The sequence below is a fragment of the Dendrobates tinctorius genome, unplaced genomic scaffold, assembly GCF_039654945.1.
Source record: "Dendrobates tinctorius isolate UK_male_01 unplaced genomic scaffold, ASM3965494v1 ptg000301l, whole genome shotgun sequence".
Taxonomy (NCBI): Eukaryota; Metazoa; Chordata; class Amphibia; order Anura; family Dendrobatidae; genus Dendrobates; species Dendrobates tinctorius.
Window position 1 is genome coordinate 313,035 of NW_027361968.1, and position 12,785 is coordinate 325,819.

At 40.2% G+C, this 12,785-nt stretch overlaps 1 protein-coding gene across 4 annotated transcripts in view; it reads right to left on the bottom strand.

Annotated features, from left to right (window-relative positions):
- Window positions 1-936: 936 nt before the first annotated feature.
- Window positions 937-12,785, bottom strand: part of LOC141073436 (uncharacterized) — a 39,044-nt gene continuing 27,195 nt past the window's right edge. For 2 of the 4 annotated variants that reach the window (XM_073560642.1, XM_073560640.1), the window contains 3 exons: window positions 5,243-5,332; window positions 4,510-4,777; window positions 937-1,259 (listed from right to left, as the gene is read on the bottom strand). In XM_073560642.1, coding sequence (XP_073416743.1) covers window positions 1,039-1,259; window positions 4,510-4,777; window positions 5,243-5,332 — 579 coding nt within the window. In that variant the 3' untranslated portion in view covers window positions 937-1,038. The remainder of the gene's footprint in view (window positions 1,260-4,509; window positions 4,778-5,242; window positions 5,333-12,785) is intronic. The other 2 variants (XM_073560641.1, XM_073560643.1) reach the window with 2 other exon arrangements.

Here is a 12,785-nt window from a genome sequence, read left to right on the forward strand (position 1 = left end):
GATCGCTTTATATATAGTTCATTATTTACTTTTTGGACAAGTGGCCATGATTCAGGATCAAAACGTCTAGACGCCTAAACCTCAACAATGAGCCACGTGCCACACTGCTAGGTACAGGAGACTTATGCTTATATACCCTGAATATACCCTCTCAATAAACACTGCTAGAATATACCACCCCAAATATTTGTCCTAAAATATTCTCCACAATTCTCCTACTCTCTGGACTATGTCTTCCCAAGAATGCACACACCGAATTTATCTCCTACCCCAGTAAATACCCCCCCAAATTAATCCCCCAATATGTATTTTTTCAGAACATAACTCCCCAGGAATATGCTCCCCAGAATGTATGTCCCAAAATAATCACCAAGAAAATACCCCTCAGAGTAAATCCTCCTGTGGTTGTCACAGCTGAACTGATATGAGCGTCGCCCAGCGGTCGGCGCTGACAGCAGATGAGCATTCTTCCTGAAAACAGCATGGCTAAAGCCCTATACGCAGCACAGGCGATCGGATGATCGCAGATTCTAGTCTACCATGGAGAGCATTGAGGCAATAAAAAGTTAAAAAAAATATTAAAAATTAAAAAAAAAATAAAAAGTTCCTCTCACCCCCCTTTCACCCCATTCAAAATAAAACAATTAAAAAAGAAATCAATCATACACAATACTCATATTTGGTATCGCCGCGCTCAAAATCGCCCGAGCTATCGAAACATAAAAATAATTAATCCGATCAGTAAACGGCGTAACACGAAAAAAAGTAAAAACCCCAGAATTACCTTTTCTGGGTCGCTGCAACATTGTAAAAAAATGCAATAACGGGCGATCAATAGATGATCGAATCTGCACCAAAATGGCATCAATAAAAACATCAGCTCAGCTCACAAAAAATAAGCCCTCACCCGACCCGAGATCAGGAAAAATCGAGAGCTTTTTGTTTTTTTACAAACTTTTTTTAATCTTCTCCTGGAATTTCACATTAACCCCTTATTCCTCAGCTGTCACGGAACATGATTTCAGTCTCTTGTGATTTTCATGTCAGACATTTCTTCAGATTGCTGATTTTGTCCATTGTTGATTCGCTCATTCTACTTCTGTGCTTGTCCTGATCCAGGTTCTTCTTCTCAGATCTAGTGAAGAGGAAGATCTCTGCCACCATCGCCCCGAGACTCGGCTGTCTCTCCAGGATCTGCTGCTTCATCTTGTGTCCAATCTCATCCAGATCATCAATCACCACAATCACCTTCCTCTTCCCTGGAAAATCCCAGAAAGAAAAACCAGTCACATGATAAAGAAGGAAAAAGAGACAGACCTCCCCCAAAGAAAAGAAAAACCAGTCACATGGTATACAAGGAAAAAGAGACAGACCTCCCCCAAAGAAAAAATAGTCACATGGTATACAAGGAAAAAGAGACAGACCTCCCCCAAAGAAAAGAAAAACAGTCACATGATATACAAGGAAAAAGAGACAGACGTCCCCCAAAGAAAAGAAAAAACAGTCACATGGTATACAAGGAAAAAGAGACAGACCTCCCCCAAAGAAAAAATAGTCACATGGTATACAAGGAAAAAGAGACAGACGTCCCCCGAAGAAAAGAAAAAACAGTCACATGATATACAAGGAAAAAGAGACAGACCTCCCCCAAAGAAAAGAAAAAACAGTCACATGATAAGGAAAAAGAGACAGACCTCCCCCAAAGAAAAGAAAAAACAGTCACATGATAAGGAAAAAGAGACAGACCTCCCCCAAAGAAAAGAAAAACCAGTCACATGATATACAAGGAAAAATAGACAGACCTCCCCCGAAGAAAAGAAAAAACAGTCACATGATAAAGAAGGAAAAAGAGACAGACGTTCCCCCAAAGAAAAGAAAAAACAGTCACATGATAAAGAAGGAAAAAGAGACAGACGTCCCCCAAAGAAAAGAAAAAATAGTCACATGATATACAAGGAAAAAGAGACAGACCTCCCCCAAAGAAAAGAAAAAACAGTCACATGATAATAAAAAAGAGACAGACCTCCCCCAAAGAAAAGAAAAAACAGTCACATGATAAGGAAAAAGAGACAGACCTCCCCCAAAGAAAAGAAAAACCAGTCACATGATATACAAGGAAAAAGAGACAGACCTCCCCCAAAGAAAAGAAAAAACAGTCACATGATAAGGAAAAAGAGACAGACCTCCCCCAAAGAAAAGAAAAACCAGTCACATGATATACAAGGAAAAATAGACAGACCTCCCCCGAAGAAAAGAAAAAACAGTCACATGATATACAAGGAAAAAGAGACCGACCACCCCCAAAAAAAGAAAAAACAGTCACATGATATACAAGGAAAAAGAGACAGACCTCCCCCAAGAAAAGAAAAAAAGAAAAACCAGTCACATGATAAAGAAGGAAAAAGAGACAGACCTCCCCCCAGGAAAAGAAAACACAGTCACATGATATACAAGGAAAAAGAGACAGACCTCCCCCCTAAGAAAAGAAAAAACAGTCACATGATAAACAAGGAAAAAGAGACAGACCTCCTCCCAAGAAAAAAAAACACAGTCACATGATATACAAGGAAAAAGAGACAGACCTCCCCCCTAAGAAAAGAAAAAACAGTCACATGATATACAAGGAAAAAGAGACAGATCTCCCCCCTAAGAAATGAAAAAACAGTCACATGATAAACAAGGAAAAAGAGACAGCCCTCCTCCCAAGAAAAAAACACAGTCACATGATATACAAGGAAAAAGAGACAGACCTCCCCCCTAAGAAAAGAAAAAACAGTCACATGATATACAAGGAAAAAGAGACAGACCTCCCCCCTAAGAAAAGAAAAAACAGTCACATGATATACAAGGAAAAAGAGACAGATCTCCCCCCTAAGAAATGAAAAAACAGTCACATGATAAACAAGGAAAAAGAGACAGCCCTCCTCCCAAGAAAAAAAAACAGTCACATGATATACAAGGAAAAAGAGACAGACCTCCTCCCAAGAAAAAAAAAAAAGTCACATGATATACAAGGAAAAAGAGACAGATCTCCCCCCTAAGAAATGAAAAAACAGTCACATGATAAACAAGGAAAAAGAGACAGCCCTCCTCCCAAGAAAAAAAAACAGTCACATGATATACAAGGAAAAAGAGACAGACCTTCTCCCAAGAAAAAAAAAAAAGTCACATGATATACAAGGAAAAAGAGACCGACCTCCCCCCAAGAAAAGAAAAAGAACATAAAGATATGAAATGGATACAAATAGAAAGATATAGAAAAGAGGAATAAAAGAAAAGTAAAAGTAAATGATGATAATGACAAAAATACTGTAAAAGAAAAGTAACAAAAGAAGAAAAAGACAATGAAAATCTAAGAAATATAACAAAAGAGAAAAAAGAAACTGATAACTGGGAAGTAAGAAGACTACGAAGAAGATGATAAGACAGCAGAGAATATAAAAGACACTAAGCAAAAGAGAAAAAGAAAGTCGTAATAAGAGTTTTAAATAAAAGGACAAGGAAAAAATTAAAAGGAAACGGAGGAAAAGAAAAAAAGGGATATAGGAGAATAGGGAATAAAAAAGAGGTATGAAGGAAAAGAGGAATTGAAAAAAGAGAACGAAGATGATAAAAAAGAAAAGAAGACTAAAGAAAAACTGAAAGAGATAATGAAAGAGATAAATAATACAAATATACAGGAAAAAGAGAGAAGAAGGTGAGATACGGAAGAAGATGAGGATGAAGAAAACATGAAAGATGAAAAGTGAAGGCCATATATAGAAGACACAACAGGATAAAAGAAGAAAAAGAAAAGGGCAAAATATGATGAAAAAAGTATAAAAGAAAAAAAAGAAGAAAAAATAGAATAAAATAAGGAAGAGATAAACAGAAGACATCGAGCAGATGAGAAGTAGGAAAGAGAAGCAAAGAAGGAGAAGTTAAGAAAGGAAAGTTAAAGAAATGAAAAAAGATGTAGAGAAAGAAAAGATACGTAAGAACAGAGAAACAATAGGATCAGTTATGTGAGCAAAATGCTCGAAGAAGATACAAATAAAAAAATGTAAAGAAAGAAAAAAGGAGAAGTAGAAGAAAAAAGAAATAGAAGAGGATAAGACATAAAGGAGAAAAAAAGCAAATAACATAAGACAGAGAAGAGAAACAGAAGATGAGAACGATGAAGACGTGAAAGGCGTCTATGAAGATAAATAAAACAGAACAATGTAAAAGAATGAAGACGGCAAGGAAGAAGACGAAAACAAGGAGAAGAGAAATGATCGGAACAAAGGAGAGAACAGGTAAGGAGGAATGGGAAAAAGACGATGACGAGACAAAAATCCTGTACCAGGACAGAGAGAAAAAAGTGCAGAAGAAGAGAGACATAAAATAATGAAGACAAAAAGTGACGGTGATAAAATGAGACGTAAAGAGAGGAGGAAGATAGAAGAGAAAGAAGAAGATAAACACCAGTGGACACATGATTGTAGCACACGGTCTCCTGTGTCCGGTGAAGACACTATGGCTTCTCACCAAATTTGATTGACAGCTGCTCCAGCTCCGTATGATACAGAGAATCTTTGCTGTCAGTGAGACGGATCTTCCCATTCTTCACACTGTGGTATAAAATCATAAACTTAACCTTAAAGGCCAACACCTCGTCGTTACCTAAAGTTTTATAGCAATGAACGTCCTTGTGTCCAAATTCTTCTGATGCGAGGAGTTTCTTCAGCCAGAAATAGTCTCTCTCCTCCGACCTAGAGAAGATGCCAGCGGTGGATCTTGATGAAGCTGGTGTGGGCTGCACAAAATACAAAGACTTCAGTTACGAATATCCGATTCATGTTCCAATGGCATTAATATCATGGCGGAGAGAAGCGGTGTTATCTGTACATGAACATCGTGACGTGTGGGAATAATGTAGCAAGAAATATAGGTCTACCCACAGACACAACAACCATAGCTCCTATTAATCCTGAGGCACTGCAGAGCCGGCAGAAAGTCGGAGCCGGGCATGGGTGCAGCCGCCGCTCAATGACTGAAGCCGGGCTGGCTGCACCGCTATGACTGAAAGCCGGAGACTGCCGGGGGGTAAAGGGTTATTTTCTTCCCGGTAGCTGGGCCTTCACTGCGGCGGCCTCAAGGCTTTAGAATGCTATTAACCTGCAGATTAACCCCATATTTCCAGGATAATAGCGTTCTTTTATATTACAGGTTTCCCTTTAAGTCCTCAAAGCTATAAAACCAAAAGAAGTGTATGACTTACACGTTCCACGTAGGAAGGTTGCTGCTCTGCAGGAGGCATGTGAGGAGCATTCGATTCCTCTAAGAATGGATCATAAACGGCTCCTCTCTGCTGGAAAGAAATTACTGTAAAGGGAAGTTGTCAACAGGTATTTGATACTCGATCTATAAGGAGAATGGAGGGGCTGAGACCAGATCCCAGTGATGTGTCACTTTCTAGAATGTGACCTGTTCTTTCCATAAAATCAGTGTTTTATCATGAGGAGATGATCACTGGAGGATTGGGTGTCTCGTGCCATCAGCTCATCCTTCTTTTTTTTAATCGCACCCTAAATACTGATTTGCAGCATTCAGGCAATATACAATGTATGAAGAAAGCTGCCAGTGTATTGTGGGTGCAGCTAATAAAGGACTCAGCATTCAGAGCTCTGCTAGAGAGAGAACAGGGATAGTAGCAAAACCACAGCAAGTAGCCCATAAGTGACAATTCACAGGAACACAATCACTGCGATACATCATCCTGCTCTCAGATTACACAGTAAAAACCTGCTGATAAGTCCTAATAACAAAAAAATATCATCTTAGTTCCCGATGAAAAGTATCATAGATGACATATTACCCCGGGTCTATACCGGATGTATCACAGATGACATATTACCCCGGGTCTATACCGGATGTATCATAGATGACATATTACCCCGGGTCTATACCGGATGTATCATAGATGACATATTACCCCGGGTGTATACCGGATGTATCATAGCTGACATATTACCCCGGGTCTATACCGGATGTATCATAGATGACATATTACCCCAGGTGTATACCGGATGTATCATAGATGACATATTACCCCAGGTGTATACCGGATGTATCATAGATGACATATTACCCCAGGTCTATACCGGATGTATCATAGATGACATATTACCCCGGGTCTATACCGGATGTATCACAGATGACATATTACCCCGGGTCTATACCGGATGTATCATAGATGACATATTACACCAGGTCTATACCAGATGTATCATAGATGACATATTACCCCAGGTCTATACCGGATGTATCACAGATGACATATTACCCCGGGTCTATACCGGATGTATCATAGATGACATATTACCCCAGGTGTATACCGGATGTATCATAGATGACATATTACCCCAGGTCTATACTGGATGTATCATAGATGACATATTACCCCGGGTCTATACCGGATGTATCATAGATGACATATTACACCAGGTCTATACTGGATGTATCACAGATGACATATTACCCCGGGTCTATACCGGATGTATCATAGATGACATATTACCCCAGGTGTATACCGGATGTATCATAGATGACATATTACCCCAGGTCTATACCGGATGTATCATAGATGACATATTACCCCAGGTGTATACCGGATGTATCATAGATGACATATTACCCCAGGTCTATACTGGATGTATCACAGATGACATATTACCCCGGGTCTATACCGGATGTATCATAGATGACATATTACACCAGGTCTATACCAGATGTATCATAGATGACATATTACCCCAGGTCTATACCGGATGTATCACAGATGACATATTACCCCGGGTCTATACCGGATGTATCATAGATGACATATTACCCCAGGTGTATACCGGATGTATCATAGATGACATATTACCCCAGGTCTATACCGGATGTATCATAGATGACATATTACCCCGGGTCTATACCGGATGTATCATAGATGACATATTACCCCGGGTCTATAGTGGATGTATCATAGATGACATATTACCCCGGGTCTATACCGGATGTATCATAGATGACATATTACCCCGGGTCTATACCGGATGTATCATAGATGACATATTACCCCAGGTGTATACCGGATGTATCATAGATGACATATTACCCTAGGTCTATACCGGATGTATCATAGATGACATATTACCCCGGGTCTATACCGGATGTATCATAGATGACATATTACCCCGGGTCTATACCGGATGTATCATAGATGACATATTACCCCGGGTCTATAGTGGATGTATCATAGATGACATATTACCCCAGGTGTATACCGGATGTATCATAGATGACATATTACCCCAGGTCTATACCGGATGTATCACAGATGACATATTACCCCAGGTCTATACCGGATGTATCATAGATGACATGTTACCCCGGGTCTATAGTGGATGTATCATAGATGACATATTACCCCAGGTGTATACCGGATGTATCATAGATGACATATTACCCCGGGTCTATAGTGGATGTATCATAGATGACATATTACCCCAGGTGTATACCGGATGTATCATAGATGACATATTACCCGGGGTCTATACCGGATGTATCATAGATGACATATTACCCCAGGTCTATACCGGATGTATCATAGATGACATATTACCCCAGGTCTATACCGGATGTATCACAGATGACATATTACCCCAGGTCTATACCGGATGTATCACAGATGACATATTACCCCGGGTCTATACCGGATGTATCATAGATGACATATTACACCAAGTCTATACCGGATGTATCATAGATGACATATTACCCCAGGTCTATACCGGATGTATCATAGATGACATATTACCCCAGGTCTATACCGGATGTATCATAGATGACATATTACCCCAGGTCTATACCGGATGTATCATAGATGACATATTACCCCGGGTCTATACCGGATGTATCATAGATGACATATTACCCCAGGTCTATACCGGATGTATCATAGATGACATATTACCCCAGGTCTATACCGGATGTATCACAGATGACATATTACCCCGGGTCTATACTGGATGTATCATAGATGACATATTACACCAGGTCTATACCGGATGTATCATAGATGACATATCACCCCGGGTCTATACCGGATGTATCATAGATGACATATTACCCCGGGTCTATACGGGATGTATCATAGATGACATATTACACCAGGTCTATACCGGATGTATCATAGATGACATATTACCCCAGGTCTATACCGGATGTATCACAGATGACATATTACCCCGGGTCTATACCGGATGTATCATAGATGACATATTACACCAGGTCTATACCGGATGTATCATAGATGACATATTACCCCGGGTCTATACCGGATGTATCATAGATGACATATTACACCAGGTCTATACCGGATGTATCATAGATGACATATTACCCCGGGTCTATACCGGATGTATCACAGATGACATATTACCCCGGGTCTATACCGGATGTATCATAGATGACATATTACCCCGGGTCTATACCGGATGTATCATAGATGACATATTACACCAGGTCTATACCGGATGTATCATAGATGACATATTACCCCGGGTCTATACCGGATGTATCATAGATGACATATTACCCCGGGTCTATACCGGATGTATCATAGATGACATATAACCCCAGGTCTATACCGGATGTATCATAGATGACATATTACCCCAGGTCTATACCGAATGTATCATAGCTGACATATTACCCCAGGACTATACCGGATGTATCATAGATGACATATTACCCCGGGTCTATACCAGATGTATCATAGATGACATATTACCCCAGGTCTATACCGGATGTATCATAGATGACATATTACCCGAGGTCTATACCGGATGTATCATAGATGACATTTTACCCCAGGTCTATACCGGATGTTTCATAGATGACATATTACCCCGGGTCTATACCAGATGTATCATAGATGACATATTACCCCAGGTCTATACCGGATGTATCATAGATGACATATTACCCCAGGTCTATACCGGATGTATCATAGATGACATATTACCCCAGGTCTATACCGGATGTATCATAGATGACATATTACCCCAGGTCTATACCCGATGAATCATAGATGACATATTACCCCAGGACTATACCGGATGTATCATAGATGACATATTACCCCAGGTCTATACCGGATGTATCATAGCTGACATATTACCCCAGGACTATACCAGATGAATCATAGATGACATATTACCCCAGGTCTATACCGGATGTATCATAGATGACATATTACCCCAGGTCTATACCGGATGTATCATAGATGACATATTACCCCAGGTCTATACCGGATGTATCATAGATGACATATTACCCCAGGTCTATACCCGATGAATCATAGATGACATATTACCCCAGGACTATACCGGATGCATCATAGATGACATATTACCCCAGGTCTATACCCGATGAATCATAGATGACATATTACCCCAGGTCTATACCAGATGAATCATAGATGACATATTACCCCAGGTCTATACCGGATGTATCATAGATGACATATTACCCCAGGTCTATACCCGATGAATCATAGATGACATATTACCCCAGGACTATACCGGATGTATCATAGATGACATATTACCCCAGGTCTATACCGATGTATCATAGATGACATATTACCCCAGGTGTATACCGGATGTATCATAGATGACATATCACCCCAGGTCTATACCGGATGTATCATAGCTGACATATTACCCCAGGTCTATACCAGATGAATCATAGATGACATATTACCCCAGGTCTATACCGGATGTATCATAGATGACATATTACCCCAGGTCTATACCGGATGTATCATAGCTGACATATTACCCCAGGACTATACCAGATGAATCATAGATGACATATTACCCCAGGTCTATACCGGATGTATCATAGATGACATATTACCCCAGGTCTATACCGGATGTATCATAGATGACATATTACCCCAGGTCTATACCGGATGTATCATAGATGACATATTACCCCAGGTCTATACCCGATGAATCATAGATGACATATTACCCCAGGACTATACCGGATGCATCATAGATGACATATTACCCCAGGTCTATACCCGATGAATCATAGATGACATATTACCCCAGGTCTATACCAGATGAATCATAGATGACATATTACCCCAGGTCTATACCGGATGTATCATAGATGACATATTACCCCAGGTCTATACCCGATGAATCATAGATGACATATTACCCCAGGACTATACCGGATGTATCATAGATGACATATTACCCCAGGTCTATACCCGATGTATCATAGATGACATATTACCCCAGGTGTATACCGGATGTATCATAGATGACATATCACCCCAGGTCTATACCGGATGTATCATAGCTGACATATTACCCCAGGTCTATACCAGATGAATCATAGATGACATATTACCCCAGGTCTATACCGGATGTATCATAGATGACATATTACTCCAGGTGTATACCGGATGTATCATAGATGACATATTACCCCAGGTGTATACCGGATGTATCATGGATGACATATTACCCCGGGTCTATACCGGATGTATCATAGATGACATATTACCCCAGGTCTATACCCGATGTATCATAGATGACATATTACCACAGGTGTATACCGGATGTATCATAGATGACATATTACCCCTGGTCTATACCGGATGTATCATAGATGACATATTACCCCAGGTCTATACCCGATGTATCATAGATGACATATTACCCCAGGTGTATACCGGATGTATCATAGATGACATATCACCCCAGGTCTATACCGAATGTATCATAGATGACATATTACCCCAGGTCTATACCCGATGAATCATAGATGACATATTACCCCAGGTCTATACCGGATGTATCATAAATGACATATTACCCCAGGTCTATACCGGATGTATCATAGATGACATATTACCCCTGGTCTATACCGGATGTATCATAGATGACATATTACTCCAGGTCTATACCCGATGTATCATAGATGACATATTACCCCAGGTGTATACCGGATGTATCATAGATGACATATCACCCCAGGTCTATACCGGATGTATCATAGATGACATATTACCCCAGGTCTATACCGGATGTATCATAGCTGACATATTACCCCAGGTCAATACCCGATGAATCATAGATGACATATTACCCCAAGGTCTATACCGGATGTATCATAAATGACATATTACCCCAGGTCTATACCGGATGTATCATAGATGACATATTACCCCAGGTCTATACCGGATGTATCATAGCTGACATATTACCCCAGGTCAATACCCGATGAATCATAGATGACATATTACCCCAAGGTCTATACCGGATGTATCATAAATGACATATTACCCCAGGTCTATACCGGATGTATCATAGATGACATATCACCCCAGGTCTATACCGGATGTATCATAGATGACATATCACCCCAGGTCTATACCGGATGTATCATAGCTGACATATTACCCCAGGTCAATACCCGATGAATCATAGATGACATATTACCCCAAGGTCTATACCGGATGTATCATAAATGACATATTACCCCAGGTCTATACCGGATGTATCATAGATGACATATTACCCCAGGTCTATACCGGATGTATCATAGATGACATATTATCCCAGGTCTATACCCGATGAATCATAGATGACATATTACCCCAGGACTATACCCGATGTATCATAGATGACATATTACCCCAGGTCTATACCGGATGTATCATAGATGACATATTACCCCAGGTCTATACCGGATATATCATAGATGACATATTACCCCAGGTCTATACCCGATGAATCATAGATGATATATTACCCCAGGTCTATACCGGATGTATCATAGATGACATATTACCCCAGGTCTATACCGGATGTATCATAGATGATATATTACCCCAGGTCTATACCGGATGTATCATAGATGACATATTACCCCAGGTCTATACCCGATGAATCATAGATGATATATTACCCCAGGTCTATACTGGATGTATCATAGATGACATATTACCCCAGGTCTATACCGGATGTATCATAGATGACATATTACCCCAGGTCTATACCGGATGTATCATAGATGACATATTACCCCAAGGTCTATACCGGATGTATCATAGATGATATATTACCCCAGGTCTATACCGGATGTATCATAGATGACATATTACCCCGGGTCTATACCGGATGCATCATAGATGACATATTACCCCAGGTCTATACCGGATGTATCATAGATGACATATTACCCCAGGTCTATACCAGATGAATCATAGATGACATATTACCCCAGGTCTATACTGGATGTATCATAGATGACATATTACCCCAGGTCTAGACCGGATGTATCATAGATGATATATTACCCCAGGTCTATACCGGATGTATCATAGATGACATATTACCCCGGGTCTATACCGGATGTATCATAGATGACATATTACCCCGGGTCTATACCGGATGTATCATAGATGACATATTACCCCAGGTCTATACCGGATGTATCATAGATTACATATTACCCCAGGTGTATACCGGATGTATCATAGATGACATATTACCCCAGGTCTATACCGGATGTATCATAGATGACATATTACCCCAGGTCTATACCGGATGTATCATAGATGACATATTACCCCAGGTCTATACCGGATGTATCATAGATTACATATTACCCCAGGTCTATACCGGATGTATCATAGATGACATATTACCCCAGGTCTATACCAGATGTATCATAGATGACATATTACC